The sequence below is a fragment of the Parasteatoda tepidariorum genome, chromosome 2 (genome assembly GCF_043381705.1).
Source record: "Parasteatoda tepidariorum isolate YZ-2023 chromosome 2, CAS_Ptep_4.0, whole genome shotgun sequence".
Taxonomy (NCBI): domain Eukaryota; kingdom Metazoa; phylum Arthropoda; class Arachnida; order Araneae; family Theridiidae; genus Parasteatoda; species Parasteatoda tepidariorum.
Window position 1 is genome coordinate 29114452 of NC_092205.1, and position 20725 is coordinate 29135176.

A 20725-nucleotide genomic window follows, 5' to 3' on the forward strand; every position below is an offset into this window, starting at 1 on the left:
GTACATTATTACAATATTTATTCTCATAAGATGTATTTAAAAAAATGAAGGTTAAAGGAAGAAATTTACGAATGAAAGGTTTAGAATAATATATTTTCTCATAAGTAGATATTTCTTTGTAATTTTCCTTGTTTAAATCAGTTCAACTGTTAAATAAATTCACCTAATTTATTAAAAAAAATTTCTATCAATCTTCAGCTTTTTTTTTATATGAAATAAACGAAATAATGTAATTGATTAGTATGAAATTATGTAAACTGTATCCTCCAGCAATATTCTACATGTGGAAGTAGTTAAGTATTGACTATATTTTGAGGTTAATTTGTAATCGCAACATTTTTTTAAAAAATCGTTGTAATTAACTGCAACTAAATGTAGTTTTTGCAACCACTGGATCATTATTTTGATCACATGATAAAAATTTTCGAAATGTCACAGTTACATCTAAAAAATGCATTAAAAAAAAATCTGAACAGAAACAAATAGCTGGATTAAAGATTGCTGATTTGATTCTTTAATACTATCATTGTTTCACCATATTATTCAAAAATCGGCCTTTAATTCGTGAATTTTTTTAAAAAAAAGCTTGATTGTAAGGGTTTGAAAATTACAATTTCATTCACATTAAAAATTCCTGTGTGGGCAAAAAACAAGCAAGATATTTGTTAAATATCTTGCCATTATGTGCTCCTAGTTGTATACGACATGGCTCTTGCCCCCATAATTCCAAACTTGTAATGTGGACTCTCTTTCCTTGCTTTGACTTAAGGTTCATGAAAGTTGAGTTTGCTATCTCTCATTACTGAGCATTACCTAGACTTTTCATCTTCTCCTAAAATCATTCAACACTACTCTTTACTTAAAACCCTTCTGTATTCTAAAAAATACTAATAAATGACACTTTCAAACCCTATCCCATTTTCCATTCCTATGGAAATCCTCTTTATTTATTCCCAGTTGATTGTATTCATCTTTCTCTTATCTCTGGCTTAACAAGGACAATATTTTATTTTGCTCCCTTCAAAGCTCATTGGATTCTCAAATTGATTTATTGATGATATACTTTCCCTGTTATTTTGTCATTTTTTGTTAAGTTGTTACTTAGTTACAATACTGAAGCAACATGTTTCTGTTAAGTGTGTTATTTTATATTTATATATTGCTTTTATAGTTTATTAAAGAATTTTGCTCTTTGGAATTTATCTTATGCTTATTGTTTGTTTCAGCGGATGGTGTGGCTCTTGGGGCTGCTGTCACAACATCCCATACAGATATAGAGATGATAGTGTTTACAGCTATTATGCTACATAAAGTACTTATATTTATTCATTATCAATATCTGTATTGTATTTCTTTCATCAATCTTGTAGTTGAATCACATATTTATGTAGCTATTATGAGCAAAAGCTTTTAAGTAGTGTCCTATTTTAACCGATTTTCCCAGCATGGCATCTAAAATTAAATTTCTTTTATTAATTAAATTAATTTTCTTCATCTAATGTGTTGAATGATTGATTTCTTTTCAAAATAACGGCAGAACAAATACATAATAAAAATTTTAAATTTACAAATGTTGAAAATTTTAAATGGGTAAAGAAGCAGAAGAATGAAGAGTGTGCTTTTATTAGAGGTGTTTGCACGTTATAAAGAATGTAAACAGTGGGTGAATATGTTGCCATCAGATTTATATTTCAAAATTCATTTTCCCCCAACAATTCATGTGTCTCAAAATGTTATGTATTGCCTCCATTGCTGCTGTGGTGCTCCAATAAATATTGAAGATCTCCACAAGAACTACATCCATTCATAATATTGGGAAGCCAAAGAGTTTTTGGACTACTTAAAATTTTTATTTCTTGCTTTTATGTGTTTTTTTGTTTTATTTTATGTATTTAGATCTTTGTATGTATGTCTGTAAAGACTGCTGCTTTAAAAATAAAAGAATTGCAGTATTTTAATTTAACGCAAATATTCAGTTAGTTATTCAAACTTTTAGGCGCCAGCTGCTTTTGGACTTGTAACGTTTTTGATGCATGAAGGCTTGGACAGAGTCAAAATTAGAAAACACCTATTGATATTTGCTCTTGCTGCACCCGTTCTTGCTATCATCACTTACTTTGGTATTAGTCAGGTGAGTTTAATGTTGCTGTAAAAAGAAAAAAAAAATCTGTTTTTACTGATCTCTAATAGTGTCACACAATGTCCTTCATTCATGAATTATTTTATTAACTTTAAAATAGTTATTTCCATGCTTATGAATAGTTCCAAAACTCTTTTCATGTAATATTGAAAAATATTTATACATGAAAGGTAGTCTTTCCTCCCAAGGTAGGGTTAGTCATTTTGATAATGTTATTTTATAAATATTCAGTTTGTTTTTTTCTGTGGTGTGTGCTTTTAACTGTTAATACAAAAATAATTAATTATAAATGTTTTTTTCTTCTTCATAAAATTTATTTCTACTTCATCAATAAAGCAACTTAAAGTACTGACACTTGATTCTTATTGATACCCATGAGAAATTCACATCCCTTACTATAAAAAGATTTTTCTGGTGTTTAAGAATAAACTTTATTTGGGGAAAAGCTCATTAAATGATTAAAAAAATACCCTTTCAAAAGTACACTCTTAAAGTACACACTATAAATAATAATTCAAAACATTATTGTTTGTATTTCAGAGAGTAGTAAAAAAAATTGTATGAAGTAATTATAATAATAATTGTTCTATAAAAAAATTTAATTTTTGTGAATGTAATTATTTTTCATATTTTTTTCCAGTTAGATTTTTTAAAAAGGGTAAGTATTTTTTAAAAAAAACAACCAAACACTACTTTACACATTATGAACGCTAACACTAAACCAACACACCATGAACTATGTATATTGCAGATCTTTAATATGTAGCAGGTTTCCTTTAAAAAGCAAAAAGGAAATACTATGCTAGGGTCATGAACATTTATCAGGATAATTTTAATAAGTAGTAACCCATGTTTCGAGTGCAAATGGGTGATTGAAAATTTTGACTTTTAAATAAGATCATAGTTCAAGGTGATGAGTGACAACTAGTTTATTGAAGCTAAAAGTGAAGATTACAATTGTGACATCCCTTTTATAGGGGCATACAAGGAAGTAAAAGAACGATTGCAAACGTCCAATGGAACGTCCGAGATTTCAGAGCGGACGGCTGAGAAGACTGTGTTTGCAGTTATTATTTCTCGTGAAGTTTCCCGGATCTTAAAGTATGTCAGGGCGATTACAAAATAATGCAAGGAAATTTTTCAGATCCGTTTCTCAACAGAAAATAGTATTTAAAAAAAATTTTTTTTACTTCTTACTAAGACATAATGACTAATTTGAAGTGAGCCTCCAATTATTTACAAATTACATTTTTTTAATATCACCCCTTTAAGTTTTTTTTCCTTATCCTCCATCCTCTATCTTTAATACCTATGTAAGCATTCCAATGTAAAAATGTAGGATTTTTTTCCCTTAGTTAAAACATGTCAAACTTACAATGTAGGAGTTATTTAAAAGAGTTTTTTTTTTTTTTAATGAACTCTGCTTCAAGAAACAGTGTTTAATAAACTGAGCTGAAAAAAATTCAGGCAAAATAAAAGTCTTGGAAAAGTTGTTCATTCCTGAGAATGAAATTCAAAGGAAATTCCTGACTGAATATATAGTGTGATTAGGACTGGGCTATAAATCGATGTATCGAGACATATCGATTTAACGCATATATCGGCAAGACGATACAGCGACTTTCATTCAAGGCGATGCATCAGAAATCTGATTTAAGCCATCGAGTAAAGACAACGAGCGCAAAACGACATAGCGATATAAGACACGCAAGGATATAAGAACGATATAGCGATATAAGACTCTTCTCTTACGTTCCGATGTCGACTCGTGCTTTTTCAAAATGATGTTCGTTTCGTTTTGTTGAAATGGCCTTGATTGGTGAACTGTAGAATCAGAATCAGAGTTTTGAGTTATATCGTTATATCGCATGTTCCTTTTCGCACTTCTTAGCTTTTTTTTTCGTTGTCGCGCCTTTACTTGTAGATTGTTTTCAGTGGACTAACTTCGTGATCGCCGATGTTACCTTGTTCTGAAGGCAATCTATTATTGAAAAGAATATATAAAGAAGAGTTTCTTCATTAATTAGATAAGTTTTTTTAAAAAAAAATCTTTTTATTTTTAAATGTGAAAATTATCGGCAATCTAATTTAGGCACCCATAAAGAATTGTATTTGTTAGGTTATTTCTTTACTTTCTTTTTATTTATTAAAAACTTTTTGGATGAAACTTCTAATAATTTAATGAGTTTTTATTGCTGATTTTAAATTTATAAATCTTGTTGTTTTTATTTTTAGAAATAAAGTTAAAACAATTTTTTTTTTTTGTCATTTGGATTTGGACATAAGTCAATTAACTTTGTTTATACAAAAAAATTTGAAAGGTTTGCGTATTTTATTCATTTTTTTAAATCATTTAGCACTTTGTTTTATTAGAGAGTATAATAATTTTTTTAAAAAAAATATTCTTTTCACATTATTTGTTAATTAGCTAAATATATTATCGAATATCACAATTTTTTTATTTTTAAGAAATTAAATCTTACTTTGTTTTTCGTTCATAATTCGGTCATTATTTAATTTAATTTAATTATTTATCTGAAATGATAAGGTCCCGCAGTGGACTGATCGTTAAGACACGGTTCCCTGCAGATCACCGAAGTCAAGCATCACTGGCTGCGGTCAGTGTGCGGGTGAGTGACCACTTGGATCAGTCTGCGTAGGGACCGAGGGTGTGCGGTATTGGTCCTCGTTAAACTGTTCTACCGTAAAGTGCTCGACTTCGCGTGCAGGTCGTCGAGCTACCGAAGCGGGGGTGCCATCCCATCTGCAGAGGATCAAAATTGTGATGGCATGTCTTCGGATCATCCTCAGGGATGTTTCCCAGACCGTCGCCAATAGCCCATTGTGCAGCTCTAGTGTGACGTAAATGAACTATAATAGAACTATAATAACTGAAATGATAATAATAAAAAATAGTGTTTTAAAAGCGTTTTTTTTTTCTAAAATTTATTTAGCACTTTGTTTTAAACATACAAATAATTTTTAACGTTTCATTTAGAAATTGAACATTACGATCGAACTTAATAATTATGTAATTATTTATGCATAATAGTACAAGAAAATATTAATTTGTAAAAAATGCTTTAAAAAAAGTTTTTAACATTTTGTTTTACGTGTATTATGAATTTCTAAACAAACATTTCAATAAATATTTTAAGTAAGATTTGTACATTGTAGTCAATTTATTTAATATCTTTCTTAAGCAATATCTTCAAATTTATAAATTGATTTAAATCAATCTGAGTATGAAGTTTTGATAGAAATCTGACTTTCTGTGCCTTACAAGTAAATGAAATTCAAAAATACTATATCCCGATACATCGCTATATCGCTATGCAAAACTGACGATGCATCACGATATATAATTTCGAAAAACGCCCAGTCCTAAGTGTGATTTATTTCAATAATTTTGACCGAAATCTGGAGCCCTGCAGAAAGAGATAATTAAAAAGGCCTGCTAAATGTTTTTGCACAGGGCTCCGCTAAGTTCAGTGACACTCTGATAATGCATAAGATATTGAAAATGAATTAATAGACATCTTTGTCTAAGTTTTAATACACTTTTTTCTGTTTCATTTTAGTCGACGAAAGAAAGACTGTCCTCGATGAATGCCACTGGGATTGCCATGCTCTTCAGCGCTGGAACTTTCCTTTACGTGGCAACTGTTCACGTTCTTCCAGAAATAGCTCTTCAATCTCACAGGCACAACCCCGACATCTCCACTCCGGACATCAAAGGGTTCAGGAAGGTGGAACTTCTGGCCCTCGTGGTGGGTGCCCTCCTACCTCTCCTCTTGTCGGTCGGCCATCACCACTGATGTCACAGTTTGTAGTCTTTCTGGGACTGCTTTGCTGGTCCGGGAGGAGAATTGTTGTGATAATCTGAACAAATAGAAGCATTGAAGAGAGAGAGAAAAAATTTTTTATAGTTTGTTCTTTGATGTGTTCAAAGCATTTTATATTCTCTTTTTCAAAGACATTTAAGTTTTCAGTGAATTCAAGTTTAGATTTCTAAAAAAAACACTATTTCAGTAGTACGGAAAAAACCTGTTTGTTATATCTTTTGGTTTTTTAAAATATTTAATTGATTTAGTTTTTTACTGATAATCCTGATAATCTGTTTTGGGTAGATTTTATTGATCAATCCTATTTTTAAGTAAAGTCTAAATAAGCTCTTTCAATGCAATTTAATAAGAAAGAATAAAATATTGGATGCATTTTAGAGTGCAATAGATAGTTGCCTTATTCTTATCTGAGAAAGACTAAGAGAGTGGTGAATCTAAGATGATTCGAGTAATTAAATTTATAGTTGAGGCAAAAATTGTTTACAGTGTGATATTATAATAATATTTTATGTTCTGAAATTTATAATCCATTATCTGATATAAAAAGAAGTATAATAAATTCTGGAAGCATTATTATCAAGTACAAAATTAAATCCGTTCTTTGTTATTTAAATTGCTCATCCATTCATTTGTCTTTATTTTGGAATTCCACCTTTTATAATTTACTAGCATGTAACTATTTGTTTATTGAATGAGCTTCTATAAATACTTAAAGAAATTTTACAAATTGAATTATTAGTTGTTGTCATAGTTCCTTTTTCTTATATTAAGTTGTTTCTATTAAAGGTAAGTTAGATTTAATTATGTTTAGTTGAGCTTTCAAAATGCTTATGTAATGTATATTTACATAAAATGTGTTATTTTTGTTTACAGTGCTTGTTTTGTTTTTAGCTACACAATATTGCCTAGTTTAAAACATAAAATAATTATGTTTGACTTTGTTTCAAAAAAAGGGAAAAATATTGAAGATATTACATGTACAGTTTTTACTTGCATAATACTGTTTATTTGAAGAGAAAAATGAAGTTCATGTTTTCATAAAGTACTTACATTGATTTTTCAATTGCATGATAATATATGAAGCATTTCTTTTCACTAAAAGAATTTTTGTGTAATCTGACTTTTTACTGTAGTTTCTCCCATTCTGCTAAAAATTTGCAATAGTGCAATTATACACCTTGTTGAAAAGTTCTTGCTGAACATGTAAGTTTTTTTTTAATTAATAAAATAGTTATTATAAAATAGATAATAAAAAATATCAATAAAAATATATATATAAAATCTATAGATAGATGAAATTGATATAATTAATGACATTCCTTAATTAGTGTCATTGAATTAATTCAAATATACCATTAACAATATACTGCCTAAAAAGTTTTTTAAAGGCTGGAGGTTACACTCATTTTGTTAAGAAATATTTAGCTATTTCAAATGTTGAAAGCACTACTTTGCACTTTGAATATTTTCTGTTAAGCTTTTGCATTTTTATTTCACCTGCCTGTGTTTGAAATGTTGTTCCAAGTACTTATGCCTTTTTTTCTGCTTTTTTTTTTCTTCACTCAAAATAGATTCACCATCTATCTTTATATACTCGAGTATAAGTCACATTCAATCATCTATTCCAGAAAAGAAAAATATGTAATAAATATTGTTATTTAAGATTAATTGTACCTGTTATACTCATAATTGTGATAGTTAGAACTGTCGTTTTTGTAAAAACAAAGTTTGAAAAATGTCTAAAATTGAACTGCAGAATCATTTATATTCTCGTGCGTATATTTTCATTGTTTCTGATGGACATGGATGCTAAACTGACAATACAACACTAAAGTATGAATTTCTTTCAAGATATTAAGAGATAAAATGTCAGTTAATTATTTTTAAAGCCTCATTATTATTTATGAGGCAAAAGTGTTTTATTTTTTCTCTCATAATAATAACTATAAATATGTTAAGAGCTCTGAAAAAATAAGCAAAAACTAATTGTTTTGACCGAAAAAAAAAGGAAGAATTGATAGTCAGAAATAATTAAAAAAAACGTTCTAGGACTCTATTAATCACTAAATATTTCCCTGCTGAATATCCAAGATGTTACTACTACCCAAATACTCATGTGATGAACTTTCAAAGGTATACAAATGACATTCAAGAATTTATTTATTCAGATTTTATGTGTTGTGAATGACGCGATTTATCTAAATTATTTCAATTTTAGTTGCTTGTTTGAAAAGAAAATTTGAATTTTAGCTTGAATTAAGTATACATTGAATGTATGTTGTACATTGAGTCAGTTCCTGACAAAGTAATGTATATATTTTGATGATCTAATATATTGAAATTTAAAAACAAAATTGTGTACATAAATAAAATAGTTTTTTTTATGTGTCTTATCTTCTTCAAACAAAATATAAATACTCAAATTTTTATTTAATTATTTATTTTGCATTAAAAGAGAAGGTGTACATGATGCCTTTTTGCAGAATATGTTTTCTTAAAACAAAGCGAAAAATGTTGTTGTCAATTACTTTATAAGAATAAATGATTTTTTATATATTTATTTTAATTAGAATATTCTTTAACTTTCTGCTTACAGCTGAGACAACTGATGATCCAGAATAGCTGATGCTATCATCCGCTGTAGGCAAAAGCTTGACAATTAACGTTTTCAAAGTTGTAATATATTTATTTTATGTATTTTGCCTCCCCAAATATTTTTATCTAAGTTCTTTAAAGTCAGTATATTTAGCTAAATTTTGCCAATTATTTTTATTGTAAAATTATTTTTTTATTGTCGTAGATTTTTATTATTATTATTTTTAAGTTTATTTTAATTTTAAAGGAAGTAAAATTTTTAAAAAGTGGCTATTAAATGAAAAAGACCTTTCAATGTCCTTCACCAAATCATTAGTTTGAGGAAAAAGTAACTATTAAGGCATTAGAGTTCACAAACTGCTGGTTACTAACTGAAGATTTAAATTTTCAGGTCTATGTAGGGAGAGAAAATGCTAAAGCTAGGTTTTACATTGGAAATATTTTAGATAGTTTTTCTGAAATTATTTGTTTTCGATAAGAGGTTTGGCAGATGTCATATTTTATATTATATTAAAAAAATTGTTCTTGAGTGGCTTATATTTATGAAAACCATCAATTCAAAGTTCAATGATTAATTTCAAGCTTCATTCAAGCTTAGACATACTATAGATCTTTAAAAAAAAAAATAAATTTACACAAAGACGTTTACAAGTGAAAAAATTTTTTTTACACGGAAGTATATTTTCCTTTTTTAATAAAAATATTATTTTAATAAAAAGAAAGATAGAAATTGCTGCTTAAACTAATAAAGTACGTACACTTTTCCGTGAATCAGCATCTTTATTTTAACAGCTTTTTTTGTCAGAAAAAAAAAACAGCTGACATATTTCATAGTTTTCAGTGATATACAAAAATTTTGCTAAGACCGTACTCTTTTCCTTGCTCTGCTATTCTATTGTGCATATATTCTGGAAAGGAAAGGGTCAATTATCAATATTTATTATTATTATTCATAAATAGAAATATATATATATTTACTTAATTCTCTCACATAGCCTCGCAAAAAGACTAAACATATTTTTTTGCTGGTCGCAACAACGCTATCCCGATTAGAAACTGACGAACAGTCCCTGATTTTGGAAGAAAAAGATAAAGGAAATGTCTGTGATATTGAAGTATTGGGTAAATCATGAACTATGATATGTTTCACGTAAATTACACGCTAAGGAATAAAATTACTCGATTATTACAAATTCTAAGTAATTCTGTGCCGTTATAGTGCTTTTTAATTACAGTCAGTCAACATTGGAAATTTTCAGTAAGTTATATTTTGCCCAATAATCATTTAATTGTGTGTATGATATTCGCCGTTAAACATGCTATCTGATTTGAAATGTAGGGAAAAAGCCATGTCACAATTTTTTTTTTTCAATTATAAAAACTTAATATTAACTGTTATATTAATACTAGAATGCTACTTTATGAAATTCTGCCTGAGAACAGTTATTTATTACTGAAAAAATTAAAGAAAAAAAAATCTTAAAATTTTGAACCCAATGGCAAATAATAAAAAAGCATAAGCGAAGGCATACTAAGATAAAAACGTATTCATACAATTGTATTTATATAGCACTTTAAATTTATATTTAAGTAGCAAAACGATTTGGTACTCAAAATTTTTTCCCCAAAACTGGACAATTAACAGATCAGCACAAAATTCGAAACGAAAATAAAGTACTGTGCGACAAAAAAGCGAACCACCCTACATTACTTTTGGTCTAATGATCATGTAATCATGGCTCTATCTTAATGGTTTGAGGAGGTAAACTCAAATATGTTAATTAAATACTGTAGACCAGTATTTCCCAAAGTGTGGTACGGGTACAGTTTAGAGGGGGTACGCGAAATATCTTGCAACAGACGAAAATTTTATTCAAAGTCAAAGCTAGCCATGAAAATTTACGATTGCGTATTTTTCTATTGGCTATTTTTTGCAGAGTTAACAGTTAATATTTAGTGGTGTCAACAGCCAGTTGTGAATTTTAACTTTAGTGCAATTTTTTTTATAGTAAAAAATACATTCATTTTTTTATCAGTGGTACACAGCGTTACGAAAAATTTAGAAAGGGTACACAAAAGTCATAAGTTTGGGAAACACTGCTGTAGACGATATTTTAAGTTCCGAAATCAGACACAAAAACTTACTTTCCCTGTATAAACATACCCATTTTTCATCGGATTTCTGACCCCCAAAATAAAATAACGTCCTTTATAGAAGCAGAACGATTCCATAATAGAAACGGACTTAAAAGATTCAGAAAGCCATTGAAAGGGGAAAAGGAGCCTGATATCGGAAAAGCGTTGTTGGTAGGAAGAATTGAGAGCATCGGAAAAATTCAGTAGACTTGGTACAGTGTTGATTTCACTGAGAAAGAAAATTTTTGATCCGTAGAGATCGTTCACAATTATTAGAGGGAATTCCAGAAATTCTTGTCACATTTGTAGAAAGTTTTAGTTCGTGAAATTGTGATAAAGGAGTTGTAGAGAAGTGTAGCATGTTAGATTCTGGTTAAAGCTTTTAAAATTAACTGTTCTGAATTGTAAGTGTATGTTTATTCTATGCGGCTAGACTTGTGCCAAAAGGAAGGGATGGTGAATTTTGATAAAAAATATATTTTTTTAAAAAGTTGATCGTCATCAATAAAAGTTCCAAGGCCTTATTAGCACATACGAAACCGACATTCCCTTTTCTAAATTTTATATTCATTCATTTATAGTTTTAAAATAATTATACTAAGGGATAAATGTAACTTTAGAAACATAACTAATGCTCTAAGGAGTCAATTGAAAAAATCCTCAGCGTTATTTCCCCGTATCACTCATTTTGTTGTTCTCTCCTCACGCAAAATTTTGAACATTATGAAATCGTCTTCCCTCTATCTGCTTGTTAAAATATAGGGTTTAACCTAAGTCTGGAAAAGTGGTCAGACCCCATAGTGTGGTCAGGAGAACAATCTAAAGTTTGTAAATTTTACTTTTTGCTGTATCTCAAGAACTTTCTAAGCGAATTATAAAACGTTTGCACACAATTCTAAAATTCATTTGTTCAAAGAAAATTCCATAGAAATAATAAATTTTAGTAAGTATTTATTATTTTATTAAATAATAGTCGAAAAGCTTTTTAATTGTAAGTTATACGATTTTTTACATCATTTTAAAGTATGTATTTTTAAGTGGCAAAATACAAAATTTGAGCAAAATCGGTAGAATAGTTCCTGAGAAGTTAAATTTTAAAGAAGAAAAATATTTTATCTAAAATTTGATTTTTCAGGAACTTTTTAACTGCTTTCGCTCAAATTTTGTATTTTGCCATGTAAAAATGCATACTTTGAAATGATGTAAGAAACTGTATACCTTACAATTCAAAATTTTTTCTTCTATTATTTAATAAATATTAATATAATACATAATTTATTTTTTTGTATGGAATTATCATTGGATAAATGAATTTTATAATTGTGTGCAAAAAATTTTCAATTCGCTTAAGTTCTCAAAATATGGCAAAATACGTAATAATTACAAGTACATGGATATTAACAACAAGTGTCACGCATTGTACATGGATATTAACAAGTATCAAAAATCAGTATCATATTGTTAATTATTAATATATTGAGAAAAAAATTCATAAATGCATTTGTTTAACATATTTGTGCCTTATTTTAGTTTCCGATATCTACCCTATGTTATTATTAAATGGTAAATAGCCGCATGATATTTGTAATCTATATAAAATTTTTGGATCTAATATTCAATTTCATTAGAAAAAAAACAAACAAAGTCATGATGTCAAGCTTTTTTTATATGTCAAGGGTAAAATTTGAACATTTTGCTACTGACCAGTGGCCAATTGGGCATACTATAGCCTACGTCACAGATCGTGTTATTCCTACTAAATTTAACTAGTAAACAGCATTTTCTGCGAACCTGATTTCTAGCAACAAGTAAAAGCATCAAACGAAGTGTCTTGTTATAAGTCGCTACTCGCCAGGTTGGAATTGTATTAGTCTAGTTCCTTTGGAAATAATTTATATTGTTGTTTTACCGAAGTTTATGAATTTAGTAAGCAAATTTAAAACTCAGTTTATTAATTAAACTAAACGGTAAATGTTATTCCTAGTAAGTGGAAGTAGTTGTGCTTTTTTCATATTATACCCAGTTGTAGCCTTTTTAACAGTTCTCTAAAGCACGTGAACACTTTTAAGAAAATTGAAAATTTTAAACGATTAAAGAAGCTGTTAACATTGATATTATCTTAAGAAGCATTTCTCAAAATATGGTAAGCATTACAAGATTCATTTCTAAAATGAGGAAAACATTTTATAAACAAGCAGGAACTAATGAAGTTCGCAGAATATTGTGAAATATTGAAAATAATTCCATATTTATTAAAATTATCATAATAATAAAATGAACATGGGGTGCATTTTTGACGAAAATAGTGGCCATCGGATGGCGACTTGCAGACATTTTTTCTAATCGCCACTTAATTTATAAGGTCACCCACCATGTGGCGGAGACTGTTAATTTCGCCCTATGCCGGTATACTGAATGATTGACAGTTTTTGTCTAAACGTACCATATTGTTTAAACAGGAACATACTAGATATTTATGTTTTAGGTTGGCAAGTATGGGTTGTGAATCGATACGAAAGAGCCTGGGATTGAACCTTAGTAATGTTAGAAAATTTTACTGTTTTTTCTAATGCCACTTGCCAATCCAACAAGCCTGCTTGGTGAAACCAAGCGTATTTAAGGCAGAGCGTGCATTTCCTATCTATGTCCAAGAATACGACTTCAGCCGAACACACGTCACAGCCCGTTTAAAAGGTGGACTCATTCATGTATCCATTCATCCTCAGATTGTACTTTTGACCTGAACCAGAGAACGATCAATCTCCAATTCAGTACCCTGAGATGTATGATTTGTTATTGGAGTATGGAGGACTTTGTGACCCGACAGATTCAATGTGCATCAGTCACTAAAAGGGGAGCGTTCGGCCGACGGGAATCGAACTCACGACCTCTTGCACATGGGTCCAACGCCCTACCAACCAGACTATCCTGGCCTTAGAAAATTTTTATCAATATTAATACTGGATCGTAAACCGGGATAGCCTGGTAGGTAGGGTGCTGGACCCATGTCCAAGAGTTCGTGGGTTCAATCCCCGCCGGCCGAAGACTCGAGTCTTCGGCGATCCCCGTGTAGTAAATGGTGACTGATGCACGTTAAATCTGTCGAGTCGCAAAGTCCTCCATGTTCCCATAACAAATCAATACCTCTGGGGGTACTGATCCAGGAGTTTCCTTGTCTTTAGGATTGATTCAAAATTACAAGGCTACGGTGTTGAACATTAGTAGTCGTAAACCCAAAAATTGGGTCTGCTGTTCAACGACAGATGTATATATAATACTATATCGTGCATTACTTAAAAGCCTCTCTTAGTTTATTTCAAAGATTATAAAACATTTTTCTCTTAGGAAATAGAGAGGCTCGAGCCCAGAAATGAAAACTTCTGTACTGGATTGTCTATAATAGTTAATAAATATCTATTATTTTCCCTTTTATCAGTTTCAATAAAAAAATTACAAATATACTTTTATAGAAATGGGATTTTTATTAAAATGCCAAATAGTTATTTTCATGGAATCTTTTCCTGTTTTAAAAGTTTCTTCTGTTTTGAGTAAAATTTAATTAGAGTTTGAATAAGTCAATATCTGCTCTAACAGAAATAATCCAGAGAAAAACTTTTCTCGGCTGTAGGGATTTTACACCATCGCTTTCTCATACTACCACGTGTTTCGCCCTCGAATCAATTACTGTTTGCAAATATACAAATTTAAATTTTTGTTCAAAAAAAAATCTTTATTCCTACCAAAATGACCTATTTATTAAACTTCGAATTGTATATTTTAAGTTAATGTTATAATGCAGGGACATATATTAAGTGTAATCTGTATATCCTGGAATCGTAATATAGAATTTTAGTTGAGCACAATCTAGAACAGGAGTTTCCAACTGGCGGCTCGGGGGCCGCATCCGGCCTGCGAAGCTTTTTTTTGTGGCCCGCGAACTGAAATATATTAGTCACTTTTTTGCGGAAAATTTTCGTAAAAAATCGATATGGGTTTAAAATACTTTTCTCGTTAATTAAAAACTAATTTCTTCGTTTCTGTGAAATTTAACATACCAACGGTACAAAGAAATTTATTTCTCAGGTTTTGCATCCAAGAAAATATTTATTCAAATACAAAAATAATCGTGTATGCTGCTCTTTTTTATTTCATTTTTTTGTATTTTGTGAATATAATTTGGCATGTGCTTATCAGAAATTTTCTCGAAGAAATTCTCCCATTTAACTTTTTGAAACCACTAATTTAGACGAAAATATTTACACACATATTTGTAAACTTTAAATTTAAAATGTAAATATCTATTCTCTGGTGGTTGCAGCAGAAAACCTCAATTTTCTCATTGAATATTTTGTGTACTGTTATGTAAGTTTTAATACCAACCTTTTTAAAGTTTTATATTCGAACAATTAGATATCTGTTGCACCTTAATTGTTTAATTCATAGGTGCACATTAAAGTTATTGTAGCCCAAATTTTTATCATTTATTTAATATATTTAAAAATATTATTAACAACAATTAAATACTTTTAAAAATCTACTTATTTTAATTTGTAATTCAATACTTTTGTTTTGTACAACTTGGTAAAAATCAGACAATAATATTTAATGTTCCTTCAAATATAAAAGAGTCCTACATAAAATTTTGATAAAGTTGCGGCCCGCATTTAATTTGTGTTTTTAATTGTGGCCCCCAGCCTTATGAAACTTGGAAACCCCTGATCTAGAATACCAATCGGACAATGAACACAGTTCATTTATTCAATCTGAATTTTTTGTTGGATTTCATATAACATTTAACTGAAAACTGAATTTTTTTTTTTTGTCGTGACCACTCTTCAGCGAGAAATGGTTGGTGCTTGTCGTGCTTTTCGCGGTCATAGAATAAGGGACCCATGGATTTGTTTTAGTTGGAATTTTTCGCTAATAAAACTACGATTTAAATATTTCCTTAACAGGCAGCAATTTATTTATTTTTCCACAGGAAATATAAATCCGTCATGCACTCCTCTCTTCCGAAAAATTTATGAAAACAAAGAAAAATAAAACAAAAATTAAGATTTTCAGAAGAAAAAGAAAAACATTCCAGAAGTTACTTATTTTCATCTCCATCCCATTTCGCTAATATTCTTACCGTATAAACTAATTCGGTAAAAGGATTTTCGTGTTTTTGAAGGTATTCAAGTTGCGTAAATACGAATTTACGTCTTTAATAGCAATGTGAGCGTTGAACTATATCTTATTTAAGGAACGATCAAGCCGCGTAATCCATTCAAGTAAGTTTTTAAAACCTCGCCCGATCGACTTCATCCAATTGCATTTTGTTTTTTGTAAGACTAAAAAGTAAATAAATAAAATTCTCTACAATCTTCTACTAGGATTCTTTAAATATTACCATTTGTTCATATTTTTATTAACTTTAAAGTTTCTTTTACATTTTTAGATTGAAAATAAACTTTTTAATCTCATAAAAATAGAATTAAATAATCCAAAAAATTCTTCATCGTGAGTGTTGTTCACATAAACATTTCCATCATATTTAAAAATGTTTGTCTTATGTGTTTTTTATTTGCAGATAAACCTTTTAAACATTTTCTTTCGTATATAAGTGTAAATGAAGGCTTTGTTAGATTCGTTTTTTATGAAAATCTTTCCATTCAATACAAAGATCATACTTCTCGATTTCAACAACTGCTTGAACCTTATCTATTTCCTTCTTATCTTGAATTTTTTTTTCTTTCTGATTTATTTATGTATGCGTATAATGAAATAAGGATAAATGCGTGTATTTTGCTAATTAGCTTTTTAGAGGTTGAGTTTATTTTCCAATACGATTTAGCTTCACCTTCAAGATCTGGTTGAAAACAGTGCCAAATAATAAAGTTACAGTGGCCAGCTAAGTCACCAGATCTTAATTCATTCGAAAATTTACAGGGGTACAGTAAAGAAAAAACTACAAGAAGTTGCTTCAACAAACAACGTTGAGCTAGAGGAAAGGATTAAGTCTACTTAAGCTAATGTAGACAGGAAAAAAAAAGGGCTACAAGATCATTATTTTGCAGTGATCAAAGCTAAAAGTGATGATACAAAATATTACATAACTTCTTTCTCCATTTATAATTGAATTTTGGTGTTTTATGAAATATTCTAATATTTTGGACCACGTAGAATTTCTAATACTATGTAATATAATAACAATATTCTAATAATAATTAATGGTTTATTTTGATTTTTTTTTATGTTTGAAAATACTGTGAAATACTTAGGTTTGAATCACTAAAGTTGTAATCATTTTAAGTAAATAAAATACTTTTTAAAGTTGAATTTTTCAATTATTCTGATATTTTGAATCTGACCTGTACTTTATTATATTTCAAATTCTCTACTTTTTTACACGTGCGTACACATGTCCCTATTTAAATAAAGTCTTTTCTCAGGGGGTTTACCTTCAGGTAAATAGGGGTTTAACAGCCCCGAGGTGCCCCAGTGATTTTTCCACGTTTCTTTCTAGGTTATTTTCAAAGATTAAATGTGTGCAAACACTATTAATTTTTCAAATTTTAGTAAGCCCTATTCTGCCATTTGAAAAAAAGTAAAATGTTTTATACTTGTACAGTGCGCTAAAAAAGCCGGACCCCCCAGAATTACTTTTGATCTAATGATCGGATCTTCGTACTCTTGGATCTAAGGGGGTGACCGCAAATATGCTAATTGATAAGCATAGACGATATTTCAAGTAATGAAATCAGACAAAAAACATACTTTCTCTGATTAAACATACCTTTTTCATGATGGATTTGGATTCGTGACTATCAATCTGGAAAATACGGTCCTAATCGTTTGGTCAGGAGTGCCTCCTTAATGTTATTTTTATCTAACTTAGTTCGCCATATCTCAAAAACATTTTAAGAGAGTAGAAAATTTTGTTTAGCTTACAATTCAAAAATTTTTCGATCATTATTAAATAAAAAAATAATAGACTAGAATTAAAATTGATTTTGGAATGAAAAACGAATTTTATAATCTTATTGTGATACGTCCATTCTTCTAACCTACTAAAAAAAAAACTATAGGTTAGTAAACTATAGGTTTGGAGCCATATTTTCTACATTATAAGGCTACATCCCACAATTTGGGGGCCAGGAATCCAAATCCTCCTAAAAAAGTACGTTTTTGTGTCTGATTTTTTAACTTAAATTATCCTCTCCACTAATCCACTAATTAATTAGCATATTTGGAGGCTTCTCCCTTGGAGTATCTTAGTGCGTGAAAACCGGATCATGCGATCAAAAGCTTTTCAATGTAATTCGTTTTTTTTTTTTTTTTTTTTTTTTTTTTTTTTTTTTTTTTTTTTTTTTACAATACATAAAAAAAAAATTATTGTTATTCATTTCCTTCATATTTTTCGAGATGCGTGTTTTAAAATGGAGAGAAAGAGTAGCTCGGTATTTGCGCAGTATACATGCATCATTCGTAGGTTGGCGTTTGAAACGAAGAAAAATTTAGTCTGTGTAATTTGTTTCGAAAAAAAAAAGATTTTTTACTTATACTTACTCGGCTATTTCTGTGAGTGCATACTATGTTTCGTTCTGGATCACATGGGGGGAAATTACTCCATATGGGTATGTTTCCGAGATCGTCACCATAATACAGAGAGCATTGTTCACCTATATATTATAAATATATATAAGTGGACATACAAACCATCATCGGTGTATGGACACCAAGGTTGGCAAATTTCTGCCGACCACTGGTAGAAACCGGTTAAAACTGGCATGGTAGAAACCCTTTTCTGCCACATTTGTGGCAGAAACTGGCAGAAATTCAAAAAATGACATAAAAGTAAGTACTGAGATTGATATACAATGGATAATTCATAGAAAAAAAAAACAATTAAATGTTAAACAAAGTACAATTTATTTACATAATTATCACCACTCAAAATCAAATATTACACTGCTTGCACTCTGCAGTAATCTATAACAAAAGACAAGTTTTGATGCAGTTTCTCTTACATACAACAAAGATTAAAACTGATACTATTATAATAATTGGATTGTTGCCATGCAAATTATGTCTTGAAAAGTAAAAAACTATTTGAAAATAGCTCTATTCAATTATGTTAAGACTTAAATGATAATAATTACTGAATTTCAGAGTTTAATAAAATAAACTAAAATCTAGTATTTATATTTATCATTACATTACTTTGTTCTTTATTATATGTAAATAATTGATACACTGCACTTTTTATATTTAATATAAACAAAATAATATATATTTACGAACAATGAATTAAAAAGTTTGTTATAGTTACATGGAGTTACATTTTTCAGTTTACTTAAAGAAAATGTCATTAAGCAATTACTAGAACTAATATAGACGTTTTTTTAGTTTCTGCCAGTTAGTTTTTGCCGGCTTTTACTGGTTATAACCAGTTTCTGCCACTGGCATGGCAAAAACCAATTTGCCAACCCTGCAAAAAAGCCAACCCTGATGGACACAGAGTCTATGCAGTTGACCGAAAAGAGAAACCGAGGTCAATACAGCCTAGTGGCTCTTAGTCTTGATAAAAACATCAGTGTAGGAAGTACCGGGCAAAAGTGTACGGCTGTGAAATCATGAACTCAATCAAGGGTACGGAAAATGATCCATCGGATTCGAATATTTAATTTACCATATAACATACATTCAAATATTCAATCAAAATTAACAAAAAGTGAAATATTGCCTGGTTTATACAAAATATTTGTTTTCGAGTTACAATAAAAGCATTCAAAATAACTTCCTATTTTCGGTTTTCTATTTTACGATTTAGAGGATTAACAAATTTTACTTTTTATTTATTTATTTATTGAGCTTTTTAAAAATCACTTTCCCGGTTTTAGAAATAAAAGCTATAAAATGAAAAGGAATAATTTTCTAAAGCAACTTAAAAGGTGTGAGCTCACCTCTTTTAGCGTATGTTAAACATTCCAAATCGAACGATGTGCTGACGCATACTTCACCTGAGAGACATTTTTTCAGGATAGAACAATCTCCATACTCCAACTAAAATTTACAAATCATTTAAACGATAAACAAATATTTCTAACAGTTATAATTTACAGCATCGATCGTTCAATCTGCAAATCCTTTTTGCCTTATAATGCCTTCTACTTGTTTTTTATTTATTTATTTATTTTTTCACTTAAAGAAATAAGCAAATTTTTTCTTATATATGTTATAAAGCTAAATGAGTTAAATTTAGATCTTGTTTAGTTATGTCAAAGGGTATTTTTACCACTGAATAAAATCTATTTATATATATAACTATTTTAAAAAATCTTTGATTTTAATTTATGCCATATTTCTATAACTTTAAAATCATTTTCAAGATTATTTAGTTTCGTTTAATGGTTCAGTAGAGAAATTTTTTGTTCTGCCTCTATTTTTGGAGTTTTTATTTATTTCGCATTAATTCTTTTTATAGGTCAGTGTAAAAATATTTTATCATTCGATGATATTTGGTCCTGAACAATTTTATTTTGTTTCATTATTTTAAATTAAATCAAATTTGATTATAGGTATTCATGAAAATGTTAATAGAAATAGCAAAGATTAGTCAATAACATATTTACTTGTATGAATAATCTCAAACAACTTAACGTAAAAACTTAATTTTCTTAAAAAATTATTATTATTATTTTTTCTTCCAATGCCCACCTGGAGAATGACCTTTCGTCATGCGGACATCTGAAGGGCAGATTTGTTAGCCTCGTTTTGCGGGGCTCCATATTAGGTGAGCCAACGTTGCTCCCACAAAGGACAGATAGTACAGAAAAATAAAAGAATATCCATGCCAGGCCCGGGATTAGAACCCACAACCTTTCCGATGCACGACCTGTACCCTGACCCCTACGCAGACCGGTCGGATCTTAAAAAATTATAAAAATGGAATAAAATCGACAGGTTTCAAGCGCTCAAAAAATAAGCGCCCACCTTTAAAATCTTTGAAACTAATAAAGTACTT

At 29.4% G+C, this 20725-nt stretch overlaps 1 protein-coding gene across 2 annotated transcripts in view; it reads left to right on the top strand.

Moving 5' to 3' along the window:
- LOC107449622 (Zinc/iron regulated transporter-related protein 102B) overlaps nt 1–8369 on the top strand; it is a 16842-nt gene extending 8473 nt beyond the window's left edge. Inside the window, exons 5-8 of one of the 2 annotated variants that reach the window (XM_071177398.1) lie at nt 1227–1312; nt 1997–2131; nt 2781–2798; nt 5722–6857. In XM_071177398.1, the coding sequence (XP_071033499.1) occupies nt 1227–1312; nt 1997–2131; nt 2781–2798; nt 5722–5958 (476 nt within the window). In that variant the 3' untranslated portion in view covers nt 5959–6857. Of the gene's footprint in view, nt 1–1226; nt 1313–1996; nt 2132–2780; nt 2799–5721 lie in introns of both variants that reach the window. The other variant, XM_016065208.3, reaches the window with a different exon arrangement.
- Nucleotides 8370–20725: the final 12356 nt, after the last annotated feature.